This window comes from Arachis hypogaea, chromosome 7, assembly GCF_003086295.3.
Source record: "Arachis hypogaea cultivar Tifrunner chromosome 7, arahy.Tifrunner.gnm2.J5K5, whole genome shotgun sequence".
Lineage (NCBI taxonomy): Eukaryota > Viridiplantae > Streptophyta > Magnoliopsida > Fabales > Fabaceae > Arachis > Arachis hypogaea.
This window is the reverse complement of record NC_092042.1, coordinates 81,201,586-81,224,622: the sequence shown is the minus strand read 5'-3', so window position 1 is coordinate 81,224,622 and position 23,037 is coordinate 81,201,586. Positions and strand designations below refer to the sequence as shown.

Genomic DNA, 23,037 nt, shown 5'->3' with positions numbered 1-23,037 from the left:
TAAAAAGTATTTATTATCATCATTATTTTAATATCTATTTTATTGTGTAAAAAATTAGTATTTTTTAAATTATTTATCAAAATACTACAACTTTAAAATAAATATTTTTATAACTAAAAATTCAAATACAAAATAACTTATTTATAAATTATTTTTAATAAAAATTCTTATTCTTTAAATTCTTTTTTTAAGAAAACTTATTTAAATTGTTTATCCAAACTAACATAACACTTTCAATAAACAAACATTTCTTGCGCACCTCAAAGTTAAAGTAATACCCCCATGAATTTAGTAATTAAGGGGGATTGCACGATACTTAATTTACTATAGGTTGATTGGAAAAATTTTGCATGAACAGAATATATACGTATGATTTGATTGTTTCTGTATTCAATATACAATACTATATAACGGCCAATATGATAAACAAAAATAACTTGGATTAATAAAGTTTGAAATCATTGATATTAGTTTCAGCTGACAAATAAGCTGATTGGTTGATTTTTTTCTTTTGGTAGGCAAAGGGGGCTAAAAGCCCCAAAAAGAAAACAAACGGTTACAAATCAATAACACAACGGGGTAAGGAGGCCCCTTTCATGTCAGCATCTAAGATGGATCTCAAATCCACAAAAGGGGAGTCAATGAAGCAATACCCTGTACTTCTCTCCTTCACACTTTTTTTTGCCAGCCAGTCTGCAGCCTGGTTACCCTCCCTATAGGTATGTCTGATTTCAACACTCCATTGTTTTTTCAACCAAATATTGATACTTCTGATTAAGTTGTTTGGGTGTTGATTCAGTCTCCTTCCTTTCGTAATTGCTTCATATACAGCCCTTAAGTCTACTTCAAGTTCCACTCTTTTGAACCCCAAATCCCAGGCAGTCTTCAATGCATAGCATACTCCCCACAATTCAGCTTGAAAGGCAGAACAAGTCCCTAAATTAGCCATGAAGCCAGCAACCCATCTCCCCCAATGGTCCCTTGCCAGTCCACCACATCCTGAACCTTTTTCGTTGGACGCCCCATCAGAATTGAATTTTATCCAACCTTTAACAGGGGGTTTCCACGCTACTTCAATCTCCACTCTTCTTTTCTTTTCACAGAATAGCTCCTCTTTTTTGAAAGCTTCATTTATGGAATTTGTTGTCTGAAAAATAGTTGCTATAGCATCTATCAGCCGTCTGAAGGGAGGAGAGAAGATTTCACCGTTACGCCACCTCCATAGCCACCAGCAGGTAACTGAGAATTTTGTTATCCATGGAATTTGGTTATTCTTTCCTAGCTCTGTTGTTAAATTCCACCGGAGCCAAGCATCGAAGGGAGCTCTAAAGAAGCTTTGAATTTTACAGGGATTAATTAATTGAGTCCATATACTTGAAGCAGCAGGACAATCTCGCAGGACATGGCTTTGATCTTCCGTCAGACTGTTGCAACGATGACATTCATCTCCTGTACCAAATAGTTTTCTTCTTCTCGCACCTGTCATCAATTTCCTATGCAAGGTTAGCCACATAAAGATTTTTATTTTCTGGGGCCCTTTCCATCCCCATAAAACTTCCCATATGCGGTCCTGTGTATCTGTCTGCTGGCTGATTTTTCTATATGTACTTGCTATGCTGAATTCTCCTGTTGGTGTCAAACTCCATAGAATTTTGTCTTCTTCAAGGTTATCCCAAGGGGGATGTATGGCCTGAATTTTATAGATGATGTTATCTGGAAGATATCTTCTGAGTAAGTTAAAATCCCATCCTCCATTTAGGTCAGTAGCTTCTGTGAGAGTGATTTCCATGTTTTCCTCTTCTATTGGTATGATAGCTTTTTGGATTAAACTACCTTCGTTCTTAAGCCAGAGGTCAATCCACAGCCGAATTCTCCTACCATTTCCAATGGAAAACTCAATGTTATCTTTAAAAGAACCCCAAACTTTTGCTAAACTTCTCCACAGATCAGAGTCTGATTGCTTGCTGAGGATATTTTGTCTCAGGTATTGTCCTCTCCCATATTTACTGAGCATTACTTGCGCCCATAAGCTTTCTTTTTCCATAACTAATCTCCAAATGATCTTTTGTAAAAAAGCCTCATTCATTTTACTTAGCTTCCGAAAACCGAGACCACCCTCTTTAATTGGCTTGCATATCGTCTCCCAGCTTATAGCGTGAACCTTCCTGCTCTCTCTACCATCCCCCCAGATAAAATTCCGTTGTATCCTTTCAACCTCTTTGCAAATACCTTTCGGGACTTGGGTATGCATCATATCATAATTGAGAATGGGACTGATGACTGCCTTGGCCAGAGTTATCCTCCCTGCCATCGATAAACAATTCATTTTCCATCCTCCTAGCTTGTTCTTTACTCTATCAAGAGTAGTTTTAAAGTTGTCCTTCTTCTTCCTGTTATCACTAATCATAGCTCCTAAGTATTTGCCAAGATTGGACTGTTCTTGGAATCCACTGATATTGCTGATCTGGTTCCTAAGCCTCTCTTCAACATTCTTAGAAAAAACAATAGCGGTTTTTTCTGCATTAATTTTTAAGCCAGAAACTTGTCCAAATCTGTTAAGAGCCCTCAAGATGCCTTCAATTTGGTCAATAGAAGCTTGTGAAAAAAGTATTAAATCATCCGCAAATAGAAGGTGGGAGATAAATGGTCCTTCTCTCCCTGCCCTCATAGGTTTCCAATCGCCTTTATCTACCAGGTCCTCTATAAAGAGTGATAGTTTATCCATAGCTATTACAAACAAGTATGGCGAGAGGGGGTCGCCTTGCCTGAGTCCCCGAGTAGGAGTAATTATATCAGTTTTTCCTCCATTCCACAGAATTTTATAAGTCACCGAATTGATACACTCTTTTATGAGTCGTCTGGCCACACCTCCAATTCCAAATTCAGCTATGCATTCATCCACAAAGCTCCATCTCAAGCAATCATAAGCTTTAGCAAAATCGATTTTTATCGCCATGAACTTTTTCTTACCCTTCATACGCTTCATATCATGAATCATTTCCTTTGCAATAATGACATTATCATGAATGACTCTTCCTGGGACAAAACTGGATTGATTAGGGAAAATACGGTCATGTAAGGTAGGCTTAATTCTCTCCACCAACAATTTAGAGATGCATTTATATACCACATTACAAAGAGCAATGGGTCGAAATTGTGATATAAATTCATGTTGGTCAATTTTGGGTATGAGGGTAATGAGGGTTTGGTTTATTTCTCTTATCTCTTCTGGATTTTCCCAAATTCTTTTAATAAAACTACAGACAGAGTCTTTCACCATACTCCAATTCTCCTTATAGAAGTAGGCTGGGAATCCATCCTCTCCCGGAGCTTTTAGGGACCCAATGTGAAAAATAGCCTTCTGGATTTCTTCATTATTTGGCTGCTTCAGTAAGGCCGCTTTATGTTCATCTTTCATGACTGGGTAAGAGATAGGCAGATCAAGACTTAGGTAGTCTGTGGACTCTTCCTTATAAAGACTAGAGTAAAAGCTCACTGCCATGTCTTTGAGTTCTTGTTGTTCTTCACACCAAGATCCATCCCCTCTTCTAAGTTTTAAGATCCTGTTCTTCCGTCTCCTTATAGCTGTTTTTGTGTGATAAAACTTCGTATTACGGTCTCCATCAACAATCCATTGCTGCCGAGATTTCTGCAACCAAAGTAATTCCTCCTGGTTTAAAATTTGATCGAGTTCTCTTGACAAATCTCTTTCCAGCTTTTCTAAGTGAGGATTTCTTCCATAGGCGGGGGCTTTTTGAATACCCGCCAATCTGTTTAAAATGGTTCTTTTCTTCCTGAAAACATTCCCAAACACTTCTAAATTCCAACTCTTTAAAGCTTCAGTGAGGGATTCCAGGGCTCTCGGAAGGGGGGTGTCATTTGTCCAAGTCTTCTCAATGAACTCGTTAAAAGATGGGTGTGTTTTCCACATGACCTCAAAACGAAAAGGTCTTTCTCCCAACAGTCTCATACCCGGGGTAAGATTAACAAGGAGAGGGTGATGATCTGAATTGACTCTCGGAAGGATGTCCACCCTAGCATTCATGTATCTTCTTCGCCATTCAGCATTAGCTAGACCCCTGTCCAAGCGCTTGAAGACTCTCTCCATGCCGTCTCTTTGACCACCTTTCCAAGTATACTTTGATCCGACAAATCCCAGGTCTAAGAGGTTACAACTTTGTATCCAATTTTTAAATCTTCGGCACGCATGTTGGTCGGCTCTCGCCCCACCTTTCTTCTCTCCTTCCTCTGCAATCTCATTAAAGTCTCCTATGACCATCCAAGCATCCGTAGTAGCATCAGCCAATCTTTTTAAGTTTTCCCAAAAGTTTTTTCTAATTCCTTCTTGGGGACTTGCATAGACTGCTGTAAGCTTCCAAGGAGAGTGGCTAGGGTCCTTTACCTCCATGGCAACATATTGGTGGTGTGTCTCTAATATATTAATGGTCAGCGCTGGATTGTCCCATAACACCCAGATTCCACCTACATAACCATCCGCTTCTTCCAAAAGGGAAAAGTTAAAACCGAGAGCTTTTATCACTTCTGTAGCTTTATTTCCACTACATTTTGGCTCATAGATTAGAGTAATATCAGGTCTGTGCTGAGACTTTATTTCTTTAAGTGTGCGAATTGTAGCCTTATTCGCAACACCTCTAATGTTCCAAGCAACAATAATCATGGTAAAAGTAAGTTAAAAGGAGGAACTCCTACTAAGGACAGTTGGAAAAACTTTAACCACAAAGGGGAAACAAAAGTGGTCCTGGACCATTAATTGCACTGCATATCTTCCACCTGAAGTGGATTAACTCCTTGCTGAATTGCCTTATTAGCTTCTTCATTCTCATATACTAACATAGCTTCCACCAATTCACTAGTTTGTAGTGAGTTAAAAGGTGGATCAGGTGGTTTACTCTGGGCTGGATCCTCCAAAGCTGTCTGAGGGATAGCTAAGGAGAGTACTTGGCTTGGTTGAATGGATACAATCCAATTTTCTTGAAAATGGGGAGGATGATCAGGGTTGTTCAAAATAAAGTCATTGGGCTGGACAGAGGAAGAGTTTGGTGTGTTGCAGGTTTGGGTCATGGCATGTGGATTTTTGTCTAATTGGTGTTCTGGTTGGAAACAGGGTTATTACTATTAATCTGTTGGTGTTGGACAGTATTTTTTCCTGGAGTATTAGCTATTTGGGCTTGTTTGTGGGCATGTGTGTTTGGGCTTTTTGGTCTGGTTGTGGACATATGGGTAGGGTTAACTGGCTTAGGAAGGTCTAGATTATTCTTCTTATGAGAGGGAGTTGAGGACATACCTTTGTCTTTTTCTGATTGTGGTTTATTACTGATTCCTGCCGTCGCTTTAGGATTGCTTTCTTCATTCCTTTCAGGTTCTTCCTCTGCTAGTACAGCAAAACGTGACTGTCGCCCCTCACTCTCTATCTTTCTTTCCTTCTCCTTTTCTTTTCCACCTCCTCCACTACTTGTACCTTCTCCTGGTTTTGTGGTCTTTTTGCCACGCGTAGACCTCTGTACTATCATCCAGGGGCCAAAGGCATCAGCAGGTTCCTCTATCACTTTTTTGCCCTTGTCAATATTCTTATTTCCATTTCTATCCTCTTCTTCAACCTCTGTATTTGTCGCTTGACCTTCCTTCTGGATTTGTTGCTCTGGTGAGGGATCTCGTTTTCCTTCCTTGCAGTTGGCTTTGTCATGTCCTACTCTTCCACACCTAAAGCATACCAAATGAATGCCCTCATATTCCACTACATGAGTTTGTCCGTTAATCTGGTATTGAGAGACTAGAGGTTGTTGTAGGTCAACCTCCACACATAACCGTGCAAATTTTCCCCTTGTGATTTCTCCTGTATTTGTGTCCACTTTGATGGTTCTTCCCACAATATTTCCTATTTTTTCCAAAATAGGTCTACAGTAGTACTTTATGGCCAAACCTGGAAGTCTAATCCAAGCTGCTATATTATCTATGGAAGTATTCATTGGATTAAAATTTGGTTTCCACATCCTTACTGAGAGGTAGTGATCTAGAATTTTCCATGGCCCCTCCATTAAAGCAAAATCCAGATCTTCAGAATTATAGAACTTGACAAGGAAAAACTCATTTCCGAGGTCAATGACGTCAATGCTTCCCCTCTTCCCCCACATCACCTCTAATCTCCTCTTCATAGCCAACAATGAAATTTTTCTCCCCAACAATTTAACAATGAGTGTGTCCCACCATTCCTTCCTGAGTTCTCTTTTCACTTCTTCCCCTATCACTAGATTGTAGAGGCCGTTTGGCATTTTTTTGACAATAATATCTGATTCATCCTCATCACTATCCTCTGGTTCTTCAACAGCTTCATCAGTAGCCATTTTCTCTATATTTTGATCACCCACCTCATTGGCAGCGTTCTTCCCCATTCTAACAATTTCTGCAAAAGAGTGGGGGACTCCTCCGACCCTGCTTTCTTGTTCCTTGTTGCTATTTTCTTCTACTTGGGCCTCTTGTCTTCCATATTTCTGATGCTCGACCTCTGTTTCCATCATCCATTCTTCCACTCTAGGTGTCAGAGCCATCTCTCCAGAGTATTCCTCCGCTTCTCTCGTCTTCCTCACTTTTTTTAAGTTTCTCAATGATGATTCTCCTTCCCTTCTCCTTTCTCTAGGATCATGGGATCTGGACGTCCCCCCTCTCACATAAGCTCCTCTCATGGAGGACAAAAATCACTCGCACCAGTTGAAGGAAAATCCAGCCAAATCGTAGCTGATTGGTTGATTTGAATGTTTTTTTTTGTTTTTTAATCTCAGAGGTACGAAAATAAAAAATTGCTTCCAATGTGGTGGCATCGTCATTTAATAGGCTTTACACGAAAATGATGTATGAGAACTTGACAGTGCACAACTCCAATAAATGATCAGCCTAAATCCATCATCACTTGTTTCAACTTTCTTTCATGACCAAAAACTTATAAAAAAAAACTGATTCTCTTTGACCAAAAACAGCCGTCCTTTGATTAGGATTTAGTTTTCATTTTTTTAAAATGATAGAAAGAAATCATCTGTATAATCCTATATTTGTAAAATTACTTTGTTATAGAATTTGTGTTTAAACATTCTAATTCAAAGTGATTTTAAGACATCTATTTTATTTAAATTGTATGTAAATGTTATTTTTTTATATAAAATTATGAAATAATGTATATATATTATATAATGGTGTTGTAGTATGGGTTTATTATTATTATGCCAATACATTTGGTGGCAGAACTTGAAATAAAATTTTAAGAGACTAAAAATTTAACATAAAAATTTAATAATAATATCTATATTAAAATAAAATTTATAAATATAATTATTCTTTAAGTTTGTTACTAATAAGATAATAAATAAATAATTTTACAGATAAAAATATAAAATGGAAAAGTCTAGGAGCCAGCAATTTTGGTGTTTTCTGGCCAGCACTTAACCATCAAAAGAAAAGTGAATGATTTCTCTCACACCATTAAAAACACTATTGATGGCCAATTAATGGTTACAAAATACCAAAGTTGCTGGCCCCTAGCATTTCTCATATAATATAAGGAGGTCACTCACATAAAGACGTTTAAAATATCTTTTTTTAAAGATGTTTCTATGTTGTGTTTTAATTGGTTTCTGTATAATTTATTCGATGTTCCTCATCACATATTATTAAATTTCTCAAAAGATTTTTTTTCCAAAAACAATAAAAAATATTTAATTTGGACTATAACAAAAAAAAAGATAATAGCTTAACATCAATAAATATATATATATAAAACAAGTTCAAACCTCTTAAAATTTAGTCACACAAAAAACTTCTTAAAATTTTTATGAATAAAAAATAATTAATTTATATTCGTACAATATATAAAATAATTACTATATTATTATTATATTATAGATTAAGATTCACTAATTTAAATTTTTTTTATTTTTAATATAAGCATTAGAAATAAATAAAATTTTTATAACAATATTATTATTATATCTTATCTTATCTTATCTTTTATATACCTAAGATAAGATAACTATCATAAGCTATATAAAAGAGAGTCAAAGGCCCTTAGGTACAAACTCATTCTTCATACTTTATACTTTTCAGACTGCGGAGTATCTTTGCAGATTTTACCACTCCGGCCACTCCAAGAAGACGATCCGACAACCGTTGCAAGTCCCTAATCCTACAACCACTAACAACAATGGTTCTCGAGATCAGCATTGAACCCAGCATGATCACCGAAGTCGAAACTTACGACCTCACTTCCCACCATTATCCTTACACCGTTTATGCCGACGACCAACGCATTCTCTGCATCAACACCCCCTCTTCCCAAACGCTCTCCAAGTGGCTCACCAACCTCCTCAAGTCCACTCCCAAAAACACCCCGGTCATCGTGGGCGTAACCGCCGAACACCAATTTACCAAGTACACCAAGCGCGGCGTCAAGGACCACGGCTACGACTTCATCTCCCTCTGCATTGGCTCTCACTGCCTCCTCTACCCTCTTCTCCAACAAGCCGACTCTTACAAAGCGAAGCAAAACCCTAGGCCCCTCTGCGACTTCTTCGCCAACCCTAGGGTTATCGCGGTGGGAATGGAGATCGAAAAGGTGAAGGCAAAGCTGGAGAAGCACCACGGGATCGAGCTGAAGAAGGCGTTGGACCTTAGGGCGATGACAGTGGAAGGGATGAAGGAGGTAGGGGAGAAGGTGGATTTGTGGCGGTACAATCTTGACAAGTTGGCGAAGACAGTGCTGGGGAAGCACTTTGACGTGGTGAGGCCGGAAGAAAAGCTGGACTGGTACGATAAAGAAAGCTCGTGCTGTTATTACAATGTGTATACGGATGAGAAGACAATGTTCATCACCATTGATATTTATCTTTGCTGCCTCATTGGTTTCGAGCTGCATGGTATGATTCATGGACATGAAGTGGGTAAGAGCCAAGATTCTAGTAAGTCCAAGAAGAAGGTTAACAAGAAGAAGAACTCATAAGGTGCCTTTGATTTCTAAGATTAGTAATGAGGTAATGCATGCATAGTTTGATTAGACTTTAGAGTAGTATATGACCGTGATTTTATGCTTGTTAATGATAATAACTTCTACCCTTTTAATTCTTATCTTGATATAGATTTTTGTGATGGAGGCCACTTAAATAAAGACGCTTAAAATGTCTTTTTTTAAGATGTTTTTATATTGTGTTTTAATTTGTTTCTGTATAATTTATTTGATATTATTCATCACATATTATTAAATTCTTTAAAAAATTTTCTTTCCAAAAAAAATAAAAAATATTTAATTTGGATTAAAATAAAAAAGATAATAGATTAACATCAATATATATATATATATATATATATATATATATATATATATATATATATATATATATATATATAAAAGCTCAAACCTCTTAAAATTTAGTCACAAAAAAAAACCTCTTAAAATTTATATAAATAAAAAAATAATTAATTTATATTCATACAATATATAAAATAATTACTATATTATTATTATATTATAGATTAAGATTCACTAATTTAAATTTTCTTTTTACTTTTAATATAAACATTAGAAATAAATAAAATTTTTATAACTAAATATAGTGTAACAAAATATATATAATATTAATTAGTTCTTAAAAAATTCTAAAAAAATAGTTTCTTTCATTTTAGTAAAATAACTATTTATTAAAGTAGACAAATTAATTATTTTCTTCTCATATACAATTTTTTTAAGACATAAAAATAATTAATTAGGACATTGGTTAAAATAATTAAAGTCACTATTTAATTAAATTTTTAATTTAAAAGAAAATCCTAGTTAATTTTCGTATAGAAATTTCGAATTTGAAAATATTGATAAAAATTATGTTGAATTTTGATTTTTTTGATTCTCATTTAAATTAATCACTACATAAGTTAAAGTTATATTTTGAAGTTATATTCGAGATTTAATCTGATTTTTAAAGTTTCAATTTACTTAGTTTGGTTTTTTAACTTAGGTATTTGTGACTCATATTAGGGTTTTAAGTGTTTAGTTAAAAAAATAAGGTAAAAAAATTTCAATTGTCACATCAAATAGTCGCTAGAATGTATAATGTAGCAGTCGTTAGTCCATCTCAGCATGTCGTTAACGATTTTGTGAGACAGTGACAAAAATAAGATTAGGAACTAATGTGAGTCATAACTATTAAGTTGGGAGACTAAATTGAGTAAATCGAAATTTTTGAAATTAGATTGAAACATAGTTGTTAGAACCGAAGTAGTGATCGAACCGGTCAAGTTACTGGTTCACTGGTTTATTAGTTCAACCGATAAATCACTGGTTAGACCGATAAAACTGGTCTCACGTAAATATAAAATATAAAATAGTTAAAAACTTAAAATTAAAATTTGAAATAGATATCTTCACTAACATTTTATGAAGAATCAAGTCTCAACTTCTAAAAATAACTAATATAAGAAAACCATAAAATTTTAATACTATAATAGTATCTTATTTTGACACAATAAAAAATAATAATTCACAAAACCTATCATCTAACTATAATATCAGTAGATTTTAATACTAATATCAAAACAAATAACCTTAATCACAATACTAGCAATAAAATAGATCAAGTAAATTAATAAATTTTTAGTGAAATTTATATTTATATTAATAATGGTATATAATTAAAGTATAATTAATTTTAAAAATAGAAAAAAACAAAAATTAAATTAAATTAGATATTTATGTATACTATATAATTAGTATTTGTTAAATATAATACTTAGAAGTGCAATGGCTAAGTGACAAGTAGAGGTTGCTTTTGCTCCAAGGTTTTTGGTTCGAGATTTTGTGGATACATTTTAAAATTTTTTTCAAGTAGACCAGTTCGGTTAGACCAGTTTGCACCAGTTCTTACCGGTTCACACCGGTTTTATTCTTTAAACGGTCTAAAAAATAAATCGAACCGGACCAGGATCCGGTTCTAGTCTGGTTCACTAGTTTTTCGGTCGAACCAGCTGATCCAGTTTGATTTTTACAACTATGGATTGAAATATGAACATAATTTCAGAGACCAACAAGTATTATCTCTTTGTGACAATTAAGTTGTTTTAATGGTAATTAAGATCTAATAATGGTTTATAATAAAAGAAGCATTCTTTTGCAATACTGAACCTATAGTAGTAGTTAGGGGTGTTCATAGATTAGATCATATCCATATAAATTCACAGTATTTATATGATCTGTAATTGGATTGGATCGAATCGGATCCACACTCTAATTAGATAGAAGTAAATATGTTTAAAAAAGTAAACAAAAAAATTATTGACTTTTTTTATAAAAATAAAAATTTTTAATATTTTTTATTTTATGGATATATTTGATATCTGATCCAAACATAAAAAGTGCGAATATCGAATTTGATCTAATGAGTTTAGTGCGGATTGGATCGAAAGTTTAGCCATATCCCATCTGTAAACACCTCTAGCAATAATAACTAAAAAATTATAATGATTATATTTTTAACTAAGAGGAAGTGCAAAAAAAAATACTAAATACAAGAACATTTAATCAAATATTAAAAGACAATTTTACTTTAAAACAATTGGACCTTTTTTGCTCATATATATATATATATATATATATGATAATTGTTTTATATATCACACAAATATAAACGTTTTTTTCTATGATCTTAAGAAATGTTTTGTAAGTCCCTAACCTTGTTATCTATTTTTGTAGTGTTAGCCCTCATATTATCAATTTGATTTATATATAATTTGGTTGATAAATTATTTGGTGACGTGCTTCCTTTTTTACTGTGATATACTTGTTTTTTTTTTTTTTTTTTATTATTATTATTATTATTATTATTATTATTATTATTATTAAAAAATAACAGGCCAAATTATTGCCATAACATAATAGAAGTATGGAAGTTTATCATTCTTCTCTAATGGAGGAAACAAAATTCTTTTCAATAGTTTATTTAACGTTTAGTAGAATAAAAATAAATTTTATTAGAATAAATTTTAGTACGAGTTTAATATTTTTATTCATCGTAAAATATTTATAGAATTACTTGTAGATAAATTTTGGAAAAAATAAAAAAACGATGATTTTTAATTTTATTTTTAATAATATTAATTTTTTACCGTATATAATTATTCAATTATTTTTTAATTATATATAAATAAATTACTCTTAATAAGACTTTTTTATGTTATTTACTTATTTAATTATCTTTTTAAAAAATAATTAATTATTAAAATAATTAAATTTTTCACAATAAAAATAATAAAAAAATTATGAACGAAAACCATCCTGATAATTTTTTATATTTTTATTCATATTTTAATATAAACATAAATATAATTTAATTATATTATTTATGAAATATGATTATAGATGTAGATAAAATTTAGTTATATTAATTATATATAGTTTTATTGTATTGTATTGCTTATAAAGTTAGATTATAATTATGACAATAGAATTGTTATTGTATTTTTATATGTGTGACTAATTGGTGGTGTTAAAACATTACTCTTAATTATAAATAAGGTTTATAATTTAAAAAATCAAAGACTCAATTAAAAAGATACGAAAAAATGATGTTAAAATATTCTAACTCTTTAAAATAAAAATATTTGAAATTCAATTAAAAATTATTTAAAATTTAAACTCAATAAAAATTTATATTCAATGTGTTTTGTATTAAATATATTTAATAACCTATTATATCATATTGGTTGAAATTAGTTTTTATAATGTTAATTTTTTAATAACACTTTATTAGAAAAACCATCTTTTCAGAATTTTTTAAAAACTAATTAATATTATATATATTTTGTTATATTACATCTTGTTATAAAAAAATTATTTATTTCTAATGCTTATATTAAAAATAAAAATAAAATTTAAATTAGTAAATTTTAATCTATAATATAATAATAATATAGTAATTATTTTATATATTATACGAATAAAAATTAATTATTTTTTTATTTATAAAAATTTTAAGAGCTTGTTTTACATATATATATATATATATATATATATATATATATATATATATATATATATATATATATATTGATGAATGTGATATGCTTTTTATTGTTTTTGGAAAGAAAATCTTTTGAGGAATTTAATAATATGTGATGAGGAACACCGAATAAATTATACAGAAATCAATTAAAACACAACATAGAAACATCTTTAAAAAAAGACGTTTTAAGCGTCTTTATCTGAGTGGCCTCCATAATATAATGGTACTCTTCGAGTCTTTAATGACTTAAATCTTCTATAATTGAATGAGAACTAAATTTTTTAGTAATTTATAATATTTATTGAATTTTTTTATCCCTTTATATAAATACAATAATATCAATACTTATTGAATATTCTAATATTTTTTATTATATAAAAAATTAAATTAAATAAACAGTAAAATATAAAATAATATTAAATTAAATAAATAAATAATATCTATTTTTTTATATTTGAACTCAAAGGTAGAGAGAATATTACTTGTTGAATAGAGAATTGCGAAATCCGAATAACCAATTAAACTATTTGTTATTTTTTGAAAAAGTACTACTAATTTTTTTATAAAAAAATTGGGAAGCCATGATCCTCCATTGTCTCAACTAAATTTCGCTCTTGAATATTTTAAATTTAAAGTATTCTTCATATATCGTAAAGTTTTTTTTTTTTTTTGAATATGGATCTTTTATTCTACCAATGAACATCAAAGGCAAAATGTTATCTAAGAAAAGAACCTAACACAAGCAATTAACTAAGATTTATATGTTGCGTTCTAGAAACAAAATGACTATCCATTCTACCAAGATTTATGTATCTCTGTGCCATAATGAAAAGTCTAATGCTTTAGAAAACCATTATGAAGGACTTTGTTTGATGATTGAATCCTTGTATCGCAGAAAAAACAAGGTATATTTATATATATAAACTACTCTTCATTAATGATAAGCCAAATAAATGAATGATACACATCAGTCAAGGCTTCAATTCATTCATCATCATCATGATGCTCCATTTTGGCAGCAGGGGAATAAACCCTGCTTGCTTGTGCACTAATTAAAGAACAAATAAAGAAACAACAAATGTACAAATATATATTCATGATACATCCATACATATGCATGCATACACAACCTTATATATGTAATTAATGATGATATATAATTATATTGCATTAATCAAAGTCCCCTTGCAAGCATTTGTTCATAGTTCTCAATGGATTGGAGCCTCTGAATAAGGAGCTGCTGCCTGAAGTTCTTGATGAAGGCATCAGCGCTGGCATTTATATCTTCAGTGTTCTTCCTCTCTAGCTTCTTTTCCCCGCTCTCTTTCTTCTCCGATGATGCTGTCTTTGTCCCTTCCTTTCTTTTCTCATCTGAAAAAGCTTGCTGCTTGTCCCTTGATGAAGTTGAAGTTGAAGGTTCAACATAGTTAGTCCTTCTCATTCTTGCTTCTCTAATTGAAAAATCTCAAAGCCCTCTGTGTAGTGTTTATGTGATGCTTCACCACATTTTCCTTCCTTATATAGGTAAAGCTATATGTAGCATTATATATTATAGTTTATAAAATTGAGAAAGTTAAAAGATGGTAACAAGCAAAAAAGTGCTTAGAATATCTACCCGGTCGGTTATGCTAAGCTTAGTAAATAAAACAATGGAAAAGTATGAGAAACTAATAGAATATTTGTATAATGTGTACAATGAAAGTTTAGGAAATATTAAAGATATACGAAATTTTTGGGATGAATGATATCATGACATAGTATTAAAATGCTAAATTTAAAACGTTAAAAATTCGATCCTTGGTGACCCAAAACCAATTTATCTATTGTGTAAAGAAAGCTTTATTAAATACATATCATTAAATTCAACCTTATTAAATAACATATATATAGTCACTTATCATGACTTTTTTATTTTCCAATGAGAAAATTAAAAGTCAAAGCGGTAAGGGTGTGCCGCCTTTATTGAAGTTCGAAGTATATAGTCCCACACGGTTGTGCCAAATGTGAAGCAGACCATTTAATTTGATCTTACGGCTTAAGACACGGATTAGTGCCTGTTAATTCGGAAGCGCCATGGTTGGCGAGACAAGTAACAATAATAATGCTACGTTAATTCAACTCTTAGTGCTAATTGGGAAAGCTCATTACCTGGCACACCCACCTTACCCGCCTGCCTAAAGCATAAATTATTGGACTCTCTAGATAGGTTCATTGCATGCACCAAGCTTACCAATTATTAAGCATATTATAATAATGTAATGATGCCCATGCGTGGCTTTAATTTAGAGGCATGGGCACCTCATAATCCTACATCCACATGGGCTTCTTAATTTATGGAGATTTATGAAATATTAGGGATATAATCATTAGTATTACTTTTTTTTATTAGTTGAAAGTTTTTGAGATGAGTGATATTATGATATGATATTAGAGCGCTATATTCGAAAAGTCAAGAGTTCGATTTTTGATGAATTCCAAAATCAGTTTAAACTTTTGGAAAGATATTTATTATCCCTAGTACTCGAATAGTTATTCTAGATAGTATATGAGATGTTTATTTTGTAACTTAATAGTCTATTGTACATATTATTCCTAATACTCGAATGGCTATTCTAAATAGCATAAGAAACGTTTATTTTATAATTCAATAGTTTATTGTACATATTGTATAAATAATCCATTATTTCTGTAGCAGAATCCTTAATTTATATATACCCATATAAAAATAAAAATTACGGCTTCAGAATCGATGGTATATAATTGAATGGCTCTTGGGAATGGGCTCAGTCTCGTGAAAGTGACTTGGATTCTATCCAAGGAAACGCAAGATAGAGATCCGATTCCTTATCCATATCCACATATTCATTTCGTTATGTTATGGAATCCCTCCTGAGTTAACAAGGACATGCTTCTTCAGGATTTCAATCTCAAAACAAGCATATATTTTTCCTTTTCCGGAAGCAAACTTCACTCAACTCAAATGTAGACAAAGCCATCATACCATATCATCATCTACTCATAACCCTGTCCACCCCAAAAAAACATAATTCTGGCACCTCATAATCAAAGGAATCAGTAAATTTAGTTGCTTTGTTCATATCATTATTGAAGGAAGATATATTTGATCTACTAGTTATTGTTTTTTTTTTTAAGTAGACAATTGCATCAATTTACTTTCTAAAAAATCATTCTTTTTCTAAATTGGTTACCAAATTTTTTTAATAAAATATTAAAATTCGTCTTTCAAAATTTTTAAGAGTTTATTTAGGTGTAATTAATATGTTAGAAAAAGATTTTTTTTATTATTTGGTGTATTTGCTATGAAACACGGACACTTTGTTGAATTGTCATATCCGAACACTCATCAACACTCATCCAACATGCGTGTCTAGTCTTATTCTTAAAATAAATTTAGATATAATATATTATTATTTATTAAAATAAAATATTTTAAATGCTTGATATAATTAAAATAAGACATTAAAAATAATTAAAAATTTTAATTTATATTTTGATATTAATAAAATATCAAATATCATTACGATTTATTTAAAAAATACTTTATATTTTATATGTATGCATGTCTCCGTGTTATGTAAGATTTTAAAATTCATGTGTCGACGTGTCACATATCGTATCATGTCCCATGTCCGTACATCATAGTATATTTGAAAAAATTTAAATAATAAAAATAAAAATACTAAAAAAAATTAACTTCAAATTTGAAGAAAAAAATTTTAAAATAATTTTTTTGAGACCCATTTAAAAAACATGTGATATTTCAAGAAATAGTTTGACCATTTATTCATTTACTCATCTATTTATAGTTTTGTAAAGAGCCATTTTCATATTTAATTGAAAAAAGAAAAAAGAAAAATCATATGCTGCCTTCCACTGTTCGCCATAGTTCCTCACTTCCTTGGGGTTTGCATATCCTGCAGGGCCCGCCCATCTAAAAGGTGACACGTTCTGGAGCCCAAAAAGAAGCCCCTTAACCTAACACCCGTTTTTGTTAAGTAAGTGGGCTTTCAGCCCAAAATTACAGATAAAAAAAAGAACGCCACCACAGTACGGTCCCTACAAGGTGATGGGGGCGGTGGTGCAGCGGTTGTGGTTGCTCCGTTCGCACAGAGCTCCCATATCACTACTACGGAGCTCAGATACGACGTCGTTGGCGAGATGTTTGAGCTCCAAAGCAGGGTCAGGGTGGTTTCGCGGGCTCGAAAGGAACAAGAAGTCGAAACTGCCCTCCATTATGAAAGCTGGAGAACCGGTTCTGCACGAGCGTGCAATGGAAGTGAATGTGAAGGAGATAAAGTCAGAAAAAGTGCAGAGTATTATCGATGACATGATCAAGGTCATGAGGAAAGCCCCTGGTGTTGGCCTGGCTGCTCCTCAGATTGGAATCCCCTTTAGGGTACCCCTAACTTTCTCTTTCTTCCATTTTCTATGAACAATCTCAATGCCAGACTTAGTAATTTCGTTTTAATTTTCGTTGATTCTGTGAAGATAATTGTTTTGGAAGATAAAGAGGAATATATTGGTCTTGACACTAAGGAAGAGGCTGAAGCTCAAGATAGAAGACCTTTTGATCTCTTGGTGTGAGCAAATTCACATTTTTTTCATTAAGCTCTCTTACTTCAATCATGCATTATTATTATTATTATTAAAGTGATCATTAGATTCTCAAAGATGTTGACATTGGATTAATTAGTTCTTGAAAAAAAAAAAAATTAGATCCTTTACAATAGTACAAAACAAAATAAAATTCTATGTATTTTGTTATTTATAGTAGTGCATGCTTGTTACTGTAACATGAGCATGAAAATGATTTAGTTTTGGACAGAGAAGCATTTATTATCTTTTGAGTTTTTATATATTCTTTATCAACTGCCCTCTATTTATCACAAATCCTATGAAAACAAGTGAAGTTTTACTCCAAAAGTTGTTATTCACGTGATTATCTTTCATAGATAGGCACATCAAAGTAATTAACAGTATATATAAGCATCACCATGAAATTTTAGTTGATGAATTGATAGAAGGACATTATGTGTCCACCATTTGCTATCCTGGAGGGCCAAAATTGTATTTTTTTTCTTTAGAGACTAATTAGTCTAAAGTCGAAATCTTCAGGACCTAATTGTCACTTTACTCTTATTATTATTATTTGTCCGTGACAGGTTATCTTGAATCCTAAGCTAAAGAACAAGACCAACAGGACAGCCCTTTTCTTTGAAGGCTGCTTGAGGTGTCTCCCAATAACTTCTTGTTATCCATTTTTAGCATTGGACTATTAACATAGTTTTCATCTTTATTTTTGCAGTGTTAATGGATTTCTAGGTGTTGTGGAGCGTTACCTCAATGTTGAGGTATCGGGTTATGATCGTCATGGTGAGCCTATCAAAATAAATGCTACAGGTTGGCAGGCTCGGATTTTACAGCACGAGTGCGATCATCTGGATGGAACTCTCTATGTTGATAAGATGCTACCTAAAACTTTCAGAACTGCCGAAAACCTGGACTTGCCTCTTGCCTGTGCCTGCCCAAAACTTGGTTCCCGCTAACCTCGTAGGGGGCTCAAGTTGAATGGAGCTGCTGCCTCTGATGATCAGGCTGTCAACACAGGTTGGATTTTATTGTAAGATTCATTGGCTTAGAAATATTGTATCAGTTTCAGAATAAGTTTTGTTTACATGTTGCAGTAATTTCTCTTACAATATGTTCATTGTTTTTATTTGATTCACTAGATATAAGTTTGTTATAGCTTACATTAGAAAAGTTTTGGGAAAACTCTGATGGTGTCTATCTTCTCTATAAGTTGTATTCTTACAATGTACTTGGATTATGTACTATCACACTATGGAAGTTTTTTGACTTTTTTTCTTGGTGTTCTCCTTGTGATCCTACGAGGATGAAGTACTGTTTAGCACTCCAATGCATGAAATTGGTATAATTTTTTTAAAATTGTTTATTGTTAGTTAATGGAAAAAAAGAAGGGAAGGTTATTGCATATAAGGTTGAGTCCAAATCTGTGATCTAATAGTCACGATTTCTAGGGAATTCATGGACATAACGAACAGATTCTTGGAATTTACCAAAAAGAAAAGAACAGACACTAAGGAGAATAGTCATCGATGGAAATGTAACTTCTGTGGATTCTCTATAATATTCATCATTGTCTGCGAAATCGTGTACTCAAATAAAGTTCAGATTGATTCAGGAGCAGGTTTTGATCCTAATGACACTCTCTGTTTAATGAAATTGTCATTGCTTAACAAACAGGAAGGAGGGTACACAAAACCCTGAGTAGAGCCATAAGCTTGCCAGCAGTAAGAAGATGTGTTTCCTATGAAGGAGCATGATGCTGATACAATAGAAATATTTTCCAGATATAATCCTTCACATGGAGATGTATCACTGCAAGCAAACTTAATTGCTTCTTTTGTGGCTGAAGTTCCCTGAACATTAATGAAGGATATGCTCTCTACTTTGACGGCTGAAGTCTGCAGTCAGTACAAGAATTAAGCTATCAGTTCCAGTGATCATGATAAGATGATTATGCAGTTACTCTGCTCCCCAAATCATACCATATTTCAAAACCACATAAGGTTTTTACCAGAAAACAATCCACAATGGTGGCAAATGAATGAGAGTTAGAACCTTCAAGAATTACATACCTGATTCTTACATGGTTTTTGGGAATCACAGTAGTATTGGTCTATTATTATTGGGTTTGACACATTTTCCATAAGAATATTCTGAAACGTGATCTTCGATGCAAAACCTACCCCACCCTAATAAAAATTGCAGGCAAGAGATTTGTGTGAGTATGAAATGGGGGAAGTTATATATAACTTGGTGAAAAATGTGAGATGTGAGATGAAGAAAGTTACCTGCCATGTTTTGATTCTCACCCCATTGTCAGTGTTGGAAAGGTAAGCTCCATTAACGTATATATCTTGCGCCTTCTCCCATACATTTGATTTTCCCAAGCTTCCAATACTGAAAATAAAATCCAGTGTCAATTAACATTTGTTCTCTTCTTATTCTTAATGTGTTTGTGAACTGGAAATGAAAACTACTTTCACCTGATGCCATGGCCTGGACCACATGTAATGTTTCTGATCCACACCCGTGAAGAATTTCGGACTATTGAGATGCAGTCATCTCCTGAAACCAAACATTATGCAGCAAATTATTTTCTTTTGACAAATTACTAGAGTGCATACTTTGTACTTTGTACCATTTTTCCTCAAAGTAACATGCATGACATTCCGCATGTCCCAAATTCCAATCATTGGTATGTGTATATTAATCTAAAACATGAACCACTATCTAATAATTGCACGATTACAATCAAAAGTTACATGTTAATATTACCCTAGAAAGAAATCATAATAGCTTTTTCTTTCAGGCCAACACACCTGTTCTAATTACAGTATCTCTGACCTCAACACCCTTACATACGCTAATGTGGACTCCATCAGTATTAGGGCTTGAAGGAGGTGCTAACACTCTAAGATGGGATGCAACAACCCGCATGCAACTAGTGAATGCCAAGTGCATTTGCTGGCTATTTAACAGGGTAAGGTTCTTCACTTTCAGGTTCTTGCATTTATGAAAAGTAAGGGCCTGCAGTGTAAATGTGGTTTCATTTCATACCAGGCACCAAATAAATATGTTACTACCTCCATGTTAAATAACTGTCACTAACCGTTGGAGCAGGATGGCATGGCTGCAAAAAGGACACATTTTGAAGACACTTTCAGTTACCCAGATGATTAGACTTGAAGTAAACATGAATTTAAGGTTGTAAGGAGCTAGGCAATACAATTGTGGAGTTGGTCTTGCATGATCTGGCCCACCATTCATGTCCCATTCCATTGATGCTTCCACCACCTTCTACAGTAAGGTGATTCACCCCATGGAAGTAAAGCCACCTGCGCTGATTTAAGCCATTCCATACTGCAGGGTCTTTTGGAGCTACTATTGTACCTAAAATCTTTAAGAACATCAAGTAGATAAAACGTCTTACATATGTGTGTGTAGTCTATGCAGATGCTAAGATTTACATGTGTATATGAGAGATTTGATTCTTTATTTGTGCATACCCTTAATGTGATCTTTGATTTACAATGCCCAGCAATGTCAACTGGATAGATAAGAAAAGTTTTCCCGTATGGAACATCAACATTCGCAAACCCAGGGAAAGAACAAGCAGTTTTCCAAGCTTCTAGGAATGACTAAAAACAAGGTAAAGAGATGGTTACCAAATATGGAATGGGGTTGAAAGAAAACAACTTTGAGATTACCTGGGTGTCATTATGAAGGCCATCCCCTTTAGCAGCAAAATCAACGACAGAAATGACCCGTCGAGATCTGGGTCGAGTTCGGGTTCTGGTTCTGGTAAAGGTGGAACGTGGCAGCTGGATAAGAGGGTCAAAGGCTTCTGTTCGTTGGGTGAGATATTGAGTGACAAGTATTGTTACCACATGAATGAAGATAACGATTGTTGTTTTTGAGGATGAACAATATCCCAGGTTCTTCATTCTCTGTCAGATTCAGGCCATTCTTGGTTTCCAATCATTCACTCAGAAATCAGAATCTAAGACTACCGACATTTTGTTAATTGTTACACGAGTTTAGGTGAGGCCCAAACCTGCTTTTAAGATGACACTACATAAAGTTAAGTATCACTTATTCACTTGGGCAATGATTATGTTCACTAATTAATACTAATATAGTTGGACATAGTTCCTTTAGAAGACAAATCGAAATATAGGTCTTATATTTTGGCTTGTGCCCAATAATCGTGAAAGACGAAAGTTCCTTACTATGTACTCTCACAATCTCCACTTATTATTTTTAGTCCATACATGATACAAATAATACAAGTCCTGGTACTCTTTTTTTGGTTCTCTTGAAATTTCTTTCTTGTTTTACTTGTGCTTCTCTCTCTGCTGCCTTGGATCAGATGCATGAAATATTGCCTACAAATCCCTCACTTTTTTCTTTTTTGATGAGTGGTTATGGATCTCTGAAGATGAGAGAAAAACCAAATAAATCGGCAAACCAACGGTTTTGTGTAAACCGGCCGGTTTGAAGCTCCTTTTTTTGTTTTCCTTTTTCAAAACGACGTCGTTTTGGGTCTTTAAAAAAAAAAATCCCTAACCCATTGACCCATTCCCCCTAACCCTCAACCCCTCAACAGCACCCATTCCCCAGTAAGGCAGCAAGCTAGCAACCCCTCCAGGCTCCAATCCCGCCGGCCGTCTCGTCGTCTTCGTGCGGCTTCGACGACATCCCCTGCTCGCAGGTCGTCTTCTCCGTCGCAGTTCTTTGCTTCCCGGCACCTTGCTCCGCGTTGTCGGCGCCGTCGTCGCCTCCTCTCCGTCCACTGCCTCCTCTCTCGGACAGGTTGGTGGTCTCCTCATTCCTCACTTCTCTAAGATCTGCATTATGCCATTGTCTCTGTTTTTGTAGTTATTCTGTTCTGTTTATGTTAAATGATTAATTATAACTGGTTGAATTTGTTGATTCTTGATTATGAATTTACTGAATTTGTTGAATTTTTTTATTGAGCATCTGTTTAGTGTAGTGATAGTTCTTTTCTGTTGAACTGTTATGATGTTGCTTTTAAATGTATGTTGAATTGAATGGTTATTTTCAAGTTGACAACAACAACAACAACAAAGCCTTGTCCCACTAAGTGGGGTCGGCTACATGAATCAAACGACGCCATTGTGCTCTGTCATGTATCATGTCTACAGAGAGACCGTTTACATGTAGATCTCGTTTGACCACCTCATGGATGGTCTTCTTAGGTCTTCCTCTGCCTTTCGCCATTTGTCCATCTTCCATCTCATCTACCCTCCTGACTGGATGTTCTATCGGTCTTCTTCTCACATGTCCAAACCACCTGAGACGCGATTCAACCATCTTTTCCACAATGGGTGCTACTCCAACTCTCTCCCTTATATCT

At 33.4% G+C, this 23,037-nt stretch overlaps 3 protein-coding genes across 8 annotated transcripts; 2 read left to right on the top strand and 1 right to left on the bottom strand.

Annotated features, from left to right (window-relative positions):
• Window positions 1-831: 831 nt before the first annotated feature.
• LOC112701696 (uncharacterized) lies at window positions 832-9,216 on the top strand. Its single transcript, XM_025752425.2, has 3 exons — window positions 832-1,235; window positions 1,350-1,502; window positions 8,113-9,216. Exon 3 carries the CDS (start codon window positions 8,210-8,212, stop codon window positions 9,002-9,004), a length of 795 nt encoding a protein of 264 aa, XP_025608210.1. The 5' UTR covers window positions 832-1,235; window positions 1,350-1,502; window positions 8,113-8,209; the 3' UTR covers window positions 9,005-9,216.
• Window positions 9,217-15,951: 6,735 nt separating this feature from the next.
• Window positions 15,952-21,163, top strand: LOC112703744 (peptide deformylase 1A, chloroplastic). Of its 5 annotated transcripts, none has more exons than XR_011864284.1 (7): window positions 15,952-17,469; window positions 17,562-17,651; window positions 18,236-18,303; window positions 18,379-18,680; window positions 19,338-19,990; window positions 20,470-20,640; window positions 20,781-21,163. XR_011864284.1 is itself a non-coding variant. In XM_025755324.3 (4 exons), exons 1-4 carry the CDS (start codon window positions 17,140-17,142, stop codon window positions 18,617-18,619), a joined length of 729 nt encoding a protein of 242 aa, XP_025611109.1. In that variant the 5' UTR covers window positions 15,952-17,139; the 3' UTR covers window positions 18,620-18,934. The 5 variants fall into 5 exon arrangements, 1 of the variants encoding a protein (XP_025611109.1); XR_011864283.1 differs by having other exon boundaries at window positions 19,112-19,990; XR_003154686.3 differs by lacking the exon at window positions 19,338-19,990.
• On the bottom strand, window positions 19,193-22,009 carry LOC112703742 (probable polygalacturonase At1g80170). Of its 2 annotated transcripts, XM_025755322.3 has the most exons (9): window positions 21,368-22,009; window positions 21,167-21,298; window positions 20,887-21,057; window positions 20,770-20,790; window positions 20,480-20,687; window positions 20,144-20,225; window positions 19,949-20,057; window positions 19,733-19,849; window positions 19,193-19,558 (listed from the first exon to the last, which is right to left on the bottom strand). In XM_025755322.3, the coding sequence occupies exons 1-9, from the start codon at window positions 21,602-21,604 to the stop codon at window positions 19,262-19,264; spliced, it is 1,374 nt and encodes a 457-aa protein (XP_025611107.1). In that variant the 5' UTR covers window positions 21,605-22,009; the 3' UTR covers window positions 19,193-19,261. The 2 variants fall into 2 exon arrangements, with proteins under 2 accessions (XP_025611107.1, XP_025611108.1); XM_025755323.3 differs by lacking the exon at window positions 21,167-21,298 and having other exon boundaries at window positions 21,368-21,756.
• Between the last annotated feature and the right edge of the window lie 1,028 nt (window positions 22,010-23,037).

Coding starts and splice junctions, on each gene's coding strand:
- LOC112703742 (XM_025755322.3), bottom strand. CDS start 21,604: ATGAAGAACCTGGGATATTGTTCATCCTCAAAAACAACAATCGTTATC. Junction 20,791..20,886: donor GCAAGACCAACTCCACAATT/GTATTGCCTAGC, acceptor TCCTTTTTGCAG/CCATGCCATCCTGCTCCAAC. Junction 20,058..20,143: donor GGTCCAGGCCATGGCATCAG/GTGAAAGTAGTT, acceptor TTTTATTTTCAG/TATTGGAAGCTTGGGAAAAT.
- LOC112703744 (XM_025755324.3), top strand. CDS start 17,140: ATGGGGGCGGTGGTGCAGCGGTTGTGGTTGCTCCGTTCGCACAGAGCT. Junction 17,652..18,235: donor GAAGACCTTTTGATCTCTTG/GTGTGAGCAAAT, acceptor TGTCCGTGACAG/GTTATCTTGAATCCTAAGCT. Junction 18,304..18,378: donor TTCTTTGAAGGCTGCTTGAG/GTGTCTCCCAAT, acceptor TTATTTTTGCAG/TGTTAATGGATTTCTAGGTG.
- LOC112701696 (XM_025752425.2), top strand. CDS start 8,210: ATGGTTCTCGAGATCAGCATTGAACCCAGCATGATCACCGAAGTCGAA.